Genomic DNA, 16,001 nt, shown 5'->3' on the forward strand with positions numbered 1-16,001 from the left:
GCAATCTCTGCTTCTTGGCAGAATGAAAACCTTCAATATTTTTAAGAGAAACCATAACTTGTAGGAGGAAAATAAAGGCTGTGTGTGTTGCTCTCCAAAGGGAGTTACGTGGCTTGAGATAGACTGGCTCTGGCCTTTTCTTAAACCTACTGAAAAAATCTGCACACTAACCTAAAATAAAAGTTTTTCTCCTTCTTACAAGCATAACTTTAGTTTTAGGTTAGGTGAAGCATGCTTAACTTCCCTCCTCGACTTCATTTTTATAGCATAGGTGATAAAATTGGTACTTAAGAAAAGAAATCAATAGCCCACATCCGGTTATTATGCCTCAAACTGTAGCTTGAGTTTCCTGAGAAAATCTACTTTTTAAAGTAGTTGAACCATGTCTTCCTTCAAACAAATTTCTAAATGCTTAATATTTCAAACACTTTTCAATTAGTCAGTATGGTTTTCCCCCGGAATCAACATGACATCAGATAATATTTAATATCTTTAGAAAAATTCACTTAGCTATGAATTATCATCATTTTACTATAAATCCTAAGAAATAGCTTTTGTAGTAATTTGAAATGATAATTTTTTACTATAAAGTGAGTTTATATAGCTCTGGTTGTTACATGGCTGAGAGTTATTTTTAAAAGTCCCTGCAGGTCTTATACAGTACACAGTCCTTTGAGAAAACAGAAAGAAATAACATTCTTGTCCTTCTAGATTTATAATCCATTAAATGATCCTGGACTGGGGTAGGACCCTTCTTCAAAGCTGTGAATCTTTTGATAGCTAAATCAGTCCATGTAAGAGAACAAGCCAAATAGCAAGGTGATAGAAGAGGAAGTAAAACTGAAAAAAAACAAAGAATTAGACATGACTAATTGGCCACAGCGCATCCCATTAATTTTACCTAATGTTCCTACAATGTTAAAACAAAAGACATTAAACAAACAAAAAGTAACACTGTTTCTTGTTCTATTACTCTCATGACTTATATACAATGACTAAGGTCCCATTATATACAATACAGACTTTGTAGAATGTGGATAAGATGTGATCTTTCTTTCAGAGGTGTCTAAACATCAGTCAATAAACATTTATTAAAAAACATACTGTGTAAAACGCTGTACTAGGCAATGGGGAAAATAAAAGAAGGCATAAGACTCTGCTATTTTGAGGTACTTAGAATCTAATTGGAAAGGACAAGATTTTCATGAGGTGAAAGACAGAGGGAGGGTGGGAGAGGAGAGAAAGAAAGAAAGAGAGAGAGAGAGAGAGAGAGAGAGAGAGAGAGAGAGAGAGAGACAGAATTCATGCCAAATTTTGTAATAAGGATTAAAAGTGATGTGGATTCAAGAAAAGATAAGAGTTTGTGAAGTTGAAAATATCTTACCAACCTCTGGAAATTCTTGTACTTTTATGCCCCTGTAAGCAAGGTTATTAAATTCCATTTCATCAAATCTTCAAGTTAAATTCATATATTTAATCCCACTTCTAGTTATGCAGTACTCTTTTCCTCTCCTCTCTTTGCCTACTCATCCTTCAGTACTCATTGTTTTGGGGAAGCTTGTCTTTCTTCCTTCTTACTGCCACATGTACTTTTTCTTTTACCCTGGTCTCCCAGATGAACCCAGCATATTGCAGCAGCTGCAGCTGGGTGCTTCAATAACACCCTGTGTGTTCTTTGTCAAAAAAAGGCAATCAGAGTAAAATGTGATAAATGCCATCCATCTTTCCTGCTAGATCATAAGTTCCAAGAATGCAGATAAAATGTTTATCTTAATTTTTACTCTTTTCCTAGCATCCAGCATAGTTCCTGGCTTAATAAATATCTTTCGAATGAATGAATGCCCCATAATATGTATCTTGGCCTTCAAAATAAGCAATATTCAGAAGAAAATATCAATATAGTCTTCCAACATACCATTTGAAGGGCTGAAAGTTCTTCTGTTAGTCGAGAAATCTGTACATTATATTGTTTTCTTGTGTTTGTAACCTGTAAATTAAGATATTTATGAATTATCTAGGTCTACAATAAAAATGATTAATATCCAATAAAAACATTTAGGATAATAATTTGATAAAAAATAAAATCGTAACTTTTAGGGCATAACAGATAAATACGCACACAATGTATTAACGAATCAAGAATTTATCATGACAGTGGAAGGAGAGTAAATAGGATGATATATCCTAAAGAACAGTGGTTGTCAAACTTTTTGGTCTCAGGATCCTTTTACACTATAAAAACAAAGATCTTTGTTTATAATGGGTTTTTCTACTAAAATTTACCATATTAGAAATGAAAATTTCAAAATATTTACTTATTAATCCCTTTATAAATAACAATAACTAAAGTCATTACGGTTAACATAAATAATATATTTTTATGAAAAATAAGTGTATTTTCCAAAATTAAATTTTTTTTAAAAGAATAGTATTATTTTACATTTTTGCAAATTTCCTTAATGTCTGGTTCAATAGAAGACAGCTAGATTCTCATATCTACTTCTGTGTTCAATCTGTTGTGTTTTGTATATCATCAGCCTCTGGAAAACAATAGTGTACACTCATGAGAGAATGAGTGTGAAAAAAGCAAACAGTGTTTTATTATAATTACAAAAGTAGGTGTAATCTTGCACTGTACACTTTGAGAACTGATGCCATAGAGCAAACCAAGAGAAAAACTGAATTACACACTAAAAATATAATTAATAACTTTTAAGGCACTTTTGTTTTATAAATAGAATATTTTTATATTGCACATCATATTTCAGTGCTAAGTAAATTACTTTGTAGGGAAAACATTTATTTGAATTAACATTTAAATATATTCAGAAATAGTACAATTTATGTGCACAGAGTATTCTGAAGAATTAGTCACATCTCATCAGGATGGTTCCTATGACAATATTTTTTCCTAATATCTACTCATGCCTTTTAAAAAGACCATGAGGAATACTGATACCAATGATATATCATCAGTAAACATTTATGATCCAAAGGTTTTTGGATATTTTCTAGGATCTTATAAAATGGATTATTTCTAAAACATGATGTAAACCTTCTTTAGAACATTTACAACACTGTCACAAACTTTATTTGGTTAATTAATACAAGTTATATTTTTGAAGGCTTGCCAAACATATTTTATGTGGGTCTATTTTAGTTCTATTTTAGATTATAATTTGGGTAGACTTTTCCCATGAATAAATATATTAAGGATCAATCTATCCTATTTTGGTTCAGTGACAATCACAGTTTGCATTTATTGAGGTTTAATGCGTTAGGAATTGCTCAGAGTGCTTTATGGGTTAATATCTCATTAATTCTCACAATAATCTGATGAAGTAGTTATTATCCCGACTACAGATGAGGAAGATAAAGGCACAGAGAAATTAAGTCACGAGGGTTCCTAGAACATAAAACTTTTGGTTCTTATCAGCCCACTCATATCTGTCTGTCTTTCACATTATTTTTTTAAAAAGTGTTTTTTTTTTAGTATCTTAGAAATGATGCAGCTAACATGAGGGTTTATGACGATAGTAGTACGTATATTTTGAAATATTTTTACAGTAATGACAAATTCAGTGAATTAATCTATTCATACTTTTTTAAAAGATTGTGTAGGACTATTGACACTGATGGTATATCATTAGTAAATTTCTATGCTCCAAAGGTCATAGGGAATTTTATGGGGTTGGTATCTGATAAAGCACAATGTAAACCTTGTTATGTGAGCAAATATACATATCTGGGAGGTGGTTTAATGTGGTTGGGGTTCAGAAGTCCATAAGGGACTAAAATCCTCTCTTGCTCTAACCTCACTTTCTTTATGTAAACATTTTCTTCTATAATTTTATGGATAGTAAGGATATTTATAAACCAAATAGTAAGGTAAATTAACAACAAATAGGAATAGAAAAGGCCAATGATGATGCTAATATAGATTAACCGGATGAATATAATTTTGATCACCAACTTTAAGCCATGATTTAAAATCAAAAGTTAAGAAAACAATGTTTTTTTCACTAATTAAATTTTAATTGTTTGAGAGATATCTGAGAAATAGCTATTTCTATATTTTAAAGAAATAAGCTATTGTCATATTTAATTCAATTTTACAGCCAGAACATGTGACAATTTGTTCATTATATTTATTTCAGATAATAAAAATTGATACTTGTAAAGTCATTAGACATAAGCTATCCCCAATTTAACAGGTAAATTCTACATATTTGGAGGACATGTCAAATTGTAATAAATGGGGCAGCTATCACCAATACAGCTGAAAATTTTCAAATTAAAACATTTAAAATCTATTTTAAAAATGTAAATGGATATAAGGAAATATATATTACACATTCTATCAGATACATATATATATATATGCTTTGTTTACAAAAATAATTCTAGTCTTTGAAATTCCAAACACTGTAGAATTATATTACACAGAAAGTGAAAAGTTCCTCATTATTCTAACTTCTAGGCTTAGCACTATTCACAGGTTGGTGTATATATCTCCAGAATGTTTTGTTTCACAGATAACTACACCACATCATTGATAATTTGGGGTTAAATGAAAATTCAGAGGATAACACTAAAAATAGTGTTTATCTCTGGGTTGTGGAATTGTAAATGATTTTAATTTTCTTTTACATATTTTCCATTTCTTTTTATAATGAACAAGTATTATTTTTTAATAATAATAATAAAAAGATTTACTTAAAAAAATCAATTTGGCAATAGTGTGTAACTCAGAGAGGGCAGGGACCCAGCAAAATGCTTAGTACATAGGAAGTACTCAATAGATACTTCTTGAGTAAAGTGTCGGAATAGTAGGGAAAGGCTGGATACAAGGAAATCCAAGGGAATCCATGAGAAAGGCAAGATCTGGGAGTAAGAGAAGGAGTTCAGTTTCAGACATGTCGAGCTTCAGATGTCTGTAGGACTATTAAGACAGGGAGATAACTAGATTTTAGGAGGCAGTTGAATATTTATGTTCGTAGAAAGGTTTGGACTGAATATAGTGATCACAACACTTCTGAAAAATTACACTGAGATTACTTAAGGATTCATATAAAAGACAACCCTCTACCACTTTAAAATCAATGTGAATTTATTTCAGGATTAGAAAATCAATTAGAGGAGTTCTCATACCATGAGTACTTGGACAAAACATTTTTATCATTAAAAGCCACAAAACTTATTAATATCTATTTTAAAGATATGTCATCAAGAATATTTTAAACTACGGCAAAAGTTCTAGTATTCTCAACCCCAAGAATAGGACAGGGGTTCCTACAGAAAGGATATACAAGATTATAACCCAGGTTTTGGTTAGGATTCTGCCTCAAACTAGAAATTTTATCTTGGGAAATCACCTAATTTCAGCCAGACAGTGACAAAGCAACAGATTTCTAAGAAATACTTTTGCAGCAAGAAACATTATATGTGACTGTGTAGGAAGGAAAACTCTACCACTTACTTGCTTGGGAGAAAAGCAAGCATGTTAGCTTTATTTTTTTTAACTGACGAGCTTTTTAAAACCAGTTTACTTTAGTCTACCTAGAAGAGAAATAATACTGCCCACAGAAAAATATAGGTAAGAAAAAAGTTAACACCTGTATTTCATCCAGTGGAGGAATATACAGTGTATCCAACTATCCTATAGGAGCTCATTTGAAAGGAAAGGAGTATTAGTTTCCGATCATTTATGTTAATCAGTTCATAGGTAGTCTTTATGAATATCTAGGAAAGCATTTTAATGTAAACACTACAGTAAAAATGAAAACAGGAATTTCTGCTTTTGCTAATTCATATCTCTAACAAAAATACCAAATTAAAAAATTACAAGGTCTGAGGTAGGGAAAGTACAAGATGAGAGAGGAACATCATTTATGCAAGAAAGCTAGAGAGACAATTTGAGAATAAAAAAGAAGACTGATGATAATGGATCATAACATAAAAAAATAAAAAATATCCACAAATCCATAGTGATATTAAAAAAAGGAAGAGAACTCTTCTTTACTAAGAAATGACAGCTAATAAATGTATAGAAAGAACAATAGAATTAGGATATAATCATTTTTAATCACTCTATATAATATTTATTTCAGGCAAGGATAATCAATGGATGCTAAAACCACTGGACAAAAGATTTTGGTGGAAAAGGATACATGCATGGTCTTCAAGTATCTCTCACAATTACTTATAAAGTATCCAATGGAGAGATCTGGTCTTACCGCCTTAACCATGTGGTAAGGCTTAGCATCCCCAGTGCACAATCCGACATTATAGATTCTTCATATGATGAAGTAGGAGATACATATACGTATCAGTGCCAGAAATGACCTGAATCTAATCAAAGAAACAGTCACATGAATCCAGATGTGGAATATTCTCAAGGGCAACTGGCCTGGATTCTACAAAGGATTCTTTGTCATATACAAAGGAAGACAAGGGACTGGGTTAAATTGAAGGAGACTACAGAGACATAGCAGTTAAATGCAATGATGCATAAATGTGGATTGGATCTTGGATTTAAAAAATCAAAGAGCTATATAGGACATTTTAGGGAAAGCTGAGTGTGGATTGAAGTAATGTTGATTTTTTTTTTAAGGTATGGTAATAATGGTGTGCTTGTGTAGTAAGCAAAGTGCTTTTGTAAAAAAGTTCCCCTTTTTCTGGGGAAACAGATGCTCAGACATTTAGGAGTGACGTGTCATGATGCTGCCAGTCTATGTCCAAATGAAATGTTTGCCAAAGGGAAGAGTGTGTACATATATAGAGAGAGATGGAATGGGTGTGGCAAGACATTAAGAGTTATCTGGGTGAGGGGTAAATAAGTGTTCACTGTACAGCTCTTTCAACCTTTTTATGGGTTTGAAAATTTCTAAAAATAAAAAAAAATACAATTAATGGGAAACAATTTCTCATAGTGATTAAGAGTAGAGCTCAAGAATCAACAGACTTGCATTTGTATCCCAGTTCTGCTACTTCCTAGAGGTAGAACCCTAAGCAAATTTCTTAACTACACCGTATTTCAGTTTTTTCATCTTTAAAATGGGCTTTTGTGGTTTCTTCTTCCTAAACTCTACACTTGCAAACTTTACCACACACACATGAATTGATCCATATCCATATCAGAGGAAAAGGTAAATATATGTATGTCTTCCCTGTCTCTTTATATGAAAGCAAACTTACATTTCCAAGATAGTTTTAACTTTCAAGCCTCACAATTCAAACCAAGGAACAACTCATTACTTGAATACAAAAATATTAGATTTAGTTTTGATAATAGAATTGCAAATGACACAATTCACAAATTGTATATGTCTCAGCATGATGCGACTGAAACAATGCTGGGCTCAGTACAGCAAGAAGGTATGGGTCTAAGTCTTGGCTTTAATTAGTATATAACTTTGAACAAGTCAATACCTCTCACGGGTTTCAGTTTCTTTACCAATAAACCAGGAGGTTAAACCAGATTTCTCCAGTCCTCCAGTCCCAAGATGCTCTAAGATACTGCAAACAACAGTAGGTTTTCTTCTCCTGCTTGTTATGCATTCTAAGTTCCTTTTTGACCCTTCTTTTTAACTTTATACTTCAGGTGTGTTAATCTTCACTATATTCCTAGCCTAAATCCCTCTCCTCTCCACTTCCCCTACCCTCCACCTCTATCCCACTCTAGCTCAAATAGTAGGAACTATTTTCCTGAGATGATTTTTATTTGGAATTTAACATAATTGATGCAGTTAGCTGATAGTTAATTAGCTAGGTCCACCAGGCAAAAACTTAAGTAGTATTTAGTCTTAAGCTGTGAAATTTTGTAAAATTTTGAATTTTAAATTAAAAACTCTTTACCTCCTTCCTGGTTCTTATGGTGGCATCTTGCACAAGCCGAGAAATTGTTTCTTTCATTTTCTCTATATCTTCTTCTTTTTGCTTCTCCTCAAGCAGAGCCTTCAGAAAATAATCACTTGATGTTATTATAGATCATATCATTATTAATAAAGATAACATAATAAATGGGTTAGATAACATAATAAATGGGTAAAAACCTATCCTGCCCATAATACATGGGTAAAAAACTAATCACTTTCTTGAAAGCAAACATCTTATTCTAAACTTCTGGACATCTCCACTTGGAGATCTTGCCTAAGTTATAAATGATATTTATTTTCCCTAACCTCCTCATCTGACCTTGTCCTAACTAAAAATTAATTCTTTTTCTTTAGTATTTATTTCAGCCAGTGTCATCACTCTTCTAATCTCTATAGCTGGAAATCTTAGAATCATTTTTGAATTTTCCTTCTCCTTTAGTCCCTATACAAAATAACTCATCAAGTCTAGCTACTATATTCTTGGAAAAATCCCTTGGATTTCCCCTTCTTTCCATTATTTGGCAATTACATTATTCAAATATTAAAAAAAATTATTCAAATTATGTCCCTTGTCATCTCACACCTTGATCACTGTAGACCACCTACTTCATCTCCTTGATGTTTCCATCCATCCAATCACTTTCATCTCCCACCTAAAAATTATTCTTGTAATCCTAGTTCTGTTGTCAGTCACACCCCATTTCTTTGCTTCCCCATGGAGCAAAACTCCTCTAAAGTCTGCACTCACTCGTCTCCAATAATTTCTCTGTCTTACACTCACTCCAATCAGGCTTTCACCATCCATGGTCTCCATATTGATAACCCATGAGTCAATTTTGAGTAATTATTTTATTTGATCTGTCAGCAGCACTTGAGATAATTGATTGCTTTCTTTTCCTTGTTTTACTTTCTTTATTTGGCTTTTAGCACACCACTGAATTGGTTTTCCTAACTCACTGATCATTCCTTTTCAGTATGCATTGCTGTTTCTTTCTCTTCTCCTGAACCTCTTTAATACTAGACTACACAAGACTTAGTCCTCGGTCTTTTTGTCTATCTACACCCATCCCTTGATGGTCTAATCCAATCTCATGGTTTTAAAAATCATTTATATGCTGACAATTTCCAAATTTACATCTCTAGTTCAAATATCTTTCTGAGCCTGGAACTCCTCCGATTTTAGGCCTGATTGAATCTTTTTTTTGTCATCACATAATAAATGGCCCTGTGCTCTGATCCCATTATCTTCCAAAGATATCATACACATTCCCATCTCTATTTTTTTTAAACTGTTTAATAAATTTCTTCCTGCTTAAACAGGTAAGCTAGTGAGAAGTAACAGCTGTTTTGATGTAACAACCTTGTGGAGGAGAATGGGACAATGAGGAAAGGGGGAAGCATCATAAGAGAACTATGCTAGGCTGTGCTTCTTGCCTGTTTGCATCAGCAGTTGAGAGAATGCTTGACTTCTTGGAACAAGCAACTAAAGGTGGGAACCCTCTAGCCATTAAGCAGAGTCAAAAGGGAACTTAATACTGTAGCCATAAACGGCCTCTGTAAGGGTCTGTTGACTTAGGACTTGGGTAAGAAGATTTGAGGGCTAGGTAATGAGTGTCACTGCTCCCTTCTCTGTCCATTGTGCTCTAAACGAAATGTTCATCTTTAGTGACCTGATGTTAAAAATGCTCATATGACTAGGCTTCAGAGGGGAGAGAAAAATAATTTTGCCCTGCTCTTAATTTTTCAGGCTAACTTAGGCGTTTAGAGCAATTCCCAAGCATTTTATGTCTACTTTTATCAACCATGCTAAGAGACAGTATTCAGATCACAGATGGGAATATTAGCCAAAAGGCATGATAAGCACCTTAGCATTCCCACAGTTTAGATATGGATAATTATTTCTTTTTTATTTCTTATTAGCTTCTTAATATGCAACTTATTGCTTGTTTTGTTTTTAATAGCTCTCTTGGAAAATTCTCCACCATGTAACAAAGGAAAGATAAATAAACGTATTTCCTTTGTACTCCCCATATTTCCCAGCAGAGTATTATGCATATACTAGGTATTCAATAAATGTTGGCTAAATGAAGTAATGATTTAATGATCTCTACATAAGGGAGGCAGTAACATTAAAAACAAGTCTACTTTGTGACTTCTATAAATTATATACCATTCATATGGAAGTGGCAAAACACAAAAACTATGATATTTGATAGCATAGGAATCACAATTGTTATAGGGCTAAAACAAAAAAAAAAAAAACAAACAGTGACATGAAGGCTCCAGCTAATAAATCTTTACAGCTAAATTTAATTCCTGTCAATTAAGCTTCTGCTCTATTAGAGTAATTGTGTAGGTGATGAAAGGGAAATAAAGATTAATAAGATTCATCTGTTTCAACCGGAGAAACTATAGGGTGTACGGCAGCAAAGTGCTATAACAGATTTTTTAAAAGTGTGAGACTAAAGGGGATGAAGATTAGTTACATGAGAATTGGAGACACAAGAAAAGTCTGATATGAAAGTCTTGGGAGAGGTTGACATTTTATCATATTTTATGATATTAAGTCTTACCATTAAGAAAGTAGTATGTCTATTAACGGAGAGCATAGCAATATTTTCAAGTGTTTACTCTGCAGTTATTGATTCCCTTACTATTATGTCATAAGGGGGAACGTTTGGTTATTTTATCATTTATAAACTTTTTCAATAGTTTTCTTACCTGATTTTTTTGAAGGTTAGCTTCTTCTAAGAGTTGCATGCTATTTCTGGCTCTTACAATAGCTTCATATTTCTCATTTTCTAATTCATTGCACTTTGCTTGTAAATCTCTGGTATGTTTTTCCAAATGTGTTTTTTCTGCTCTTAATTGGGTGGCTTCTTGGATTGCCACACATAATCTAAAAATTAATCATCACATTGTGAAAGTTAAATATTTTCAAAGGGAAGGAGGGAGACAGGAGATTTACTGAGCATCTATTACAAGACAAGCATTATTCCAGTTACTTTCACACGTGTTTTCTCATTTGATCCACACAAAAGTTCTGTAAACTAGGTTTCATTATTTTCATTTTAAAGAACAACAAACAGACCCAGAAAGGTTAAACATTTGATTAAGGCCATATGGCTAATGAGCAGTGGGGCTGAGACTGAGCCTAGATATTCTGACTCTAATGATGTTACACTTTCTACAGTATCACAGCGTATTATATAGTTATATGACAATGTTATACAGCAAATTCTTAAAAAATGAGTCGTTCTTTCTGTTTACTATATGGTCTTTTTTTTTTTCTTTTCCTTTTTTGTTTAGTTCCACTTTCCTACTCTCTACCCAGGTAATCCATGTTAACTTACTAATGTATATCTTTGAATATTTTTCTCCATGTTCACAAAATCATATACATATAAATATACACACGTATGTACATAAATACACATGCAAAATATATACACAGCTATCCATAGGTTTTAAACATAATTTTTTGTGTTATAAAAATGAAGATCATAGTATACACCCTTTTCTGCACTTGCATTTCTCATTCAATAATTTCTTGTAGAAATTCCTTCAAGCAACACATTCAAAAGCTCTTTCTTTTCCCAGTCCCATAGATATTACTTCATTTCACCGTTAATTTTTAGTTCCCTGATTACTGGAGAGTTTAAGCATATTTTTAAAGTTTGTTAGCCATGTGAATTGTCCTCTTTGAATTTCCTCTTCATACCCTCTGCCCATTTTTTCTGATGGGTTATTCACTTTGCTTGTTCTTTTATAAGAACTCTTTGAATATTAAGATATTAACCATTGGTCTGTCCTGTATGCTGCAAATATTTTCCCCAAATCTACTTTTTTGTTGTTGTTGCCTATTGACTCTATTTAGGGAATCTTTACCACTCTAAAACTTTTCATTTTAATACAGCTAAATTTGACTATATTTTTTCAACTTCTGAGATTTCAGTTTTTATAAAGATGATCTCCCTCATCCATAAATTGTTAATGTAATCTCCTAGATTTCCTCAAAAGATTGCTATGCCTTTAATATTTTTACCGTAAATCTTTAATCCACCTGGAATTTACTTCTGAATGTGCTATAAGAGAGGGGTCCAATTTAACTTTCCTCCAAATTGACGGCCAGTTGCATGAGTACCATCAGTAACTGATGAATTGAAATAATTCCTTTATCATACCTAAAATATGCAAATATCATAGTTTACTTACAGATTATCACGTTTCATTGATCTATTTGTCTATTGTATGCCCAAGTCTTTTAATTTGATTATAGTGGCTTTATAACATGTTCTGATATGGTCTGGTAAGACAACTCTTCCCTTACATTTCATACTTTTCTTTGTTATTTTCAGGAATTTCTTTGTTCTAAGTGGTGGCAGGAGAAGCCTTCTCTATCTCTCCCCACTCCTGCTACCCACCCCCAAACACGGAAGTACCAGGAGGAAGCTTCCCTGCTCCAGCACATGTCACACTCTCCCAGCTTTGGGGATTGAAAGAAATCAGCTTACATTTTAATTCCTCTATTTTTAAAACATTTTTGTTGTTGTTATTTGACAGATCTTAATTCTGAATGAAGTAAGTTAAGGTCTACCACCATTTTAGTCAGGGTTCTTAGTTGCCAGCAGCAGAAGCCAACCCTAATTTAAGCAGAAAAACAGTTTATTAAAAAGGATATTGGTAAGTTCACAGACTCACTGGGAGAGCGAGAAAATGAAGTTTGAAGCTTTGTAGCAAGGAACATGCCCAAAACGTCACCACAGAATTGGTCTCCTATGAAGAACTATAACCTGGGGGAATTCCCCAAACATGGAAGGGAGATGAGATGCTGATGTCCAAAAATAATGACCTTCATCAAATCACCCTTGCATTTCCTAGCTTTCGCATCACATATTTAGCTGTCCTATTATTTGCTGCATTTAGGTTTATTAATGTTGCATCTTTTTCAAAATGGTGCCATTTTTCATGACATAAGGTCCCTCTTTATTCTGTTCACTGCTTTTACCATTAAACTCTAACTTGCGTGATAGTCACTCCTGCTTTCTTTTCGTTCACAGTTGCTAATATTCTCCACTAAAACTTTTATTTTAAATTTAAAACAAATCCTCTTCATCTTTCCTTTCTTGAGATCTTTGTTCTAGTTCATTTAGTTCACCTTAGTTTTAGATGTTTTCTAAAATAACATATTACTGAGCCTTGCTTTTTAATCAAAATCTGCAAGTCTCTGCCCTTTAATGGAATTCAGTTCTCTCATAGTTTAATGTAATGATTTATATACATGACATTATTCCTTCCATCTTACTTCGGCTAATACATTTGTGGTAGAAGACGAAGCAGTCTCTACCTCTCCCACAGAGGCACAGGACACTCAGCTCTTTTCTAGCATCAGTTCATCCTTTCACTTCACCATGCCTTTTGGGAGGCCAGGCAAAGCAGATGGCCTCACGAAGGGCTTATGCCAACTTCATCTCCCAAGAGTCCATGGGTCTCAACAGGGCAAGATTTGTTTAGGACTCTGTGAGTTCCAGTTCTCAGTCAAGGCTCTCTGACATTCACCTCCAGGCTTCACACCCACCCACGTCAGAAAAAGCCTTGTAACTAAAGGTGTCACATGCATTCAACAGTCTAGCAGCCCCAGCAACCATTAGGCTCTGAAAAGTCACATTGGTGTTAGGAATGGAATTATAGTGAAGCAGATTCAGATCATCAGCTTCGTAGTTCACAGGTTTCCATATTTTATAACATAAAAGATATATTACTACCATTCTTATTCTCATAAAGGCACTTCTATACACTCTACAGCCAAATCTTATAAGAATCCTTTCTGTCAACTTACTAAAATTGGGCCAAGTTCCTTCTAGTAACAACAGTGATAACAGCACTTGTAAGAACATTCTTTGTGCTAGGTACTTTAAATATGTTAAAGAAAACATAATCCTCAATATCTTCAACAATGGTATAAGATAGGTTGTATCATTAACCTATAAGGTAGGATATAAGGTTATATCATATAGCCTATGAGGTAGGTTATATCATTATATGTATTTTACAGATGGGGAAATTGAAGTACAGAGAGGGTAAGCAACATGCCCAAGGTTATTCATGTAGTTGTTGGTGAAGACAGAGTTTGAACTCCGTCAGTCTGGGTCCAGATTCAGTGTTTACTAGGAAGTGAAACTCACTCATTCAGATTTCATTGTTTCAGGTCACTAGCATTTATTTTCATAGCACAGAAAGGTACTAAAATAACAGAAACGAAAATCTACAACCATAGACTTTTTCTCTAAGGTCAACACAAAGAAGCTTAGGAAAGCAGTAAAACAATCAATCAACCTCTGAAAAGTTCAGAAAAATGAAAAACAAAACCCAAAAACCCCTAGCACTTACAAATTACAACTCCTTTTATCAGAATCGCAAGTTAGCAGTTAAAATCAATTGGGTTTTCAACCTGCTGTGAGTGAAGAAATTACTTTTATTAACATTTTGGAGAACAAAAGGTCAAAGATACTAATTTTTTTCTGAACAAACAATAAATTAGCCATGGATCTGTGACTAGAACTGAGATCTCAATTTTTGATGTGCTCAGATCAGTAGACTATTTCTGACTGTAACAGATTCCAATTATACAGAGTAGATTTTTCAGCTATAATGTGAATTTATGGGCTGTGGTCACTGCAATAGATTACAAATGACAATTTTCAAGTTTCTTAAGGGAACTTCCAACAAGGACTAGGAAACACCAAAAAATTCTAGAGTGAACATTTGCATTAAGATAGCAATTAAAGACAAAACTACAGAATATAGTTAAAAAGTAGTCTAGACCTTGAAAGATAACTGAAAATTATTGCTCCAGAAGACTCCAGGGAAAACATTTCTAATGACTTCTCAAGTATTTTTTCTCTTGTCTATCTACTTAATAAGAAATGGTTTTTCTATATAACTTTTACCCAACTTCAGTATTTTTATTATTGTTTAAGAATGAAAGAACATTTTTGATTTAGGGATAGATTAAACTTGACTATGACTGCTTCCGGGAAAAAGTAAAGACAGAAATGATCTTTGAATATGTGTTCAAAATATACCAATATTTTGAATAAGATTTTTTTAAATAAACAATGTCCAGTAAATCTGATTTTAAACTTACGATTATAGTTTGTTTAGAACTTACGAAACACATATTCTAGAAAATATCATAAACTGTAACTCTAATGTGGAATATCTTTTGAAGCATGTAGACAAAGCAAGATGTATTTAACAATTTACCTTGTTTCCAATTGCTTTATACTGGATTGTAACTGTTGTAAACGCCTATCTGATGCTTCCTCTCTTCCTTGGGCAGACACAATATCTTCCTCCTAGAAAATAAAGAAACTGGAAGCTTATTTTGAGTATCTGAAAATTCAATACATCATTATACAGCATAAAGAAAATAGTTCACTCTGTAAAGTTTTTATATTGCTAGAATTTAATATGTAAGTTTAAAGAAGCAATACCACTTTGGGAACAAATCATGCATATACTAAAAAAGGAGGAAGAGAACCTCACTATCATTCCTGTATTAGAAAAACAATAATCAAAACAGCCATTGTATATAGATTTCTACCAATATTTCAAACTATTTCTTTAGTGCAAGTCTGACAAAACAAGGCAGGGATCTGTATGCAGACAGTCTGCGTTTAGAATATGTTCTCTTAACTAAGTTACAATGCATCCCATTACAATCATAGGATATTTCTTCTTTGATGTAGCCATGCTTTGAAATAAATTAACAGGTTTTATTTGTACCATCTTTAAAAAAATTTCCTGTTCATCCTTTCCTGCTTTCTGTTGTGTTAAACAAATACTTTTTACAATACCATTTTAATTCTTCTATTGGCTTTTAGCTATACCTCTTTGAATTATTTTTTAGTGGTTGCTCTAGAGATTATAATATGTATCTTTAACTTATCCCAATTTATTTAGAGTTAATATTTAATTCATTCAGAGAAACCACTGGAACTTTGCAACAGTATTTATTTCATGTACCATCCTAGTCTTTACTACCATTGTTGTCATATATTACATCTGCATACTTTAAAATCCATCAAATGTTCTGCTTTAAAGCAGACCTCAAGTCTTTTA

At 33.0% G+C, this 16,001-nt stretch overlaps 1 protein-coding gene across 2 annotated transcripts in view; it reads right to left on the minus strand.

Annotated features, from left to right (window-relative positions):
* SCLT1 (sodium channel and clathrin linker 1) overlaps positions 1-16,001 on the minus strand; it is a 169,962-nt gene that overhangs the window by 78,527 nt on the left and 75,434 nt on the right. For both annotated transcript variants that reach the window (XR_009221541.1, XM_058550061.1), the window contains exons 11-14: positions 15,144-15,235; positions 10,599-10,776; positions 7,858-7,956; positions 1,916-1,987 (exon numbers count right to left, since the gene is read on the minus strand). Coding sequence is in view for 1 of the 2 variants with exons in the window: in XM_058550061.1 (XP_058406044.1) it covers positions 1,916-1,987; positions 7,858-7,956; positions 10,599-10,776; positions 15,144-15,235 (441 nt within the window). In the remaining variant the exon portion in view is untranslated. The remainder of the gene's footprint in view (positions 1-1,915; positions 1,988-7,857; positions 7,957-10,598; positions 10,777-15,143; positions 15,236-16,001) is intronic.

The sequence above is a fragment of the Diceros bicornis genome, chromosome 11 (assembly GCF_020826845.1).
Source record: "Diceros bicornis minor isolate mBicDic1 chromosome 11, mDicBic1.mat.cur, whole genome shotgun sequence".
Lineage (NCBI taxonomy): Eukaryota > Metazoa > Chordata > Mammalia > Perissodactyla > Rhinocerotidae > Diceros > Diceros bicornis.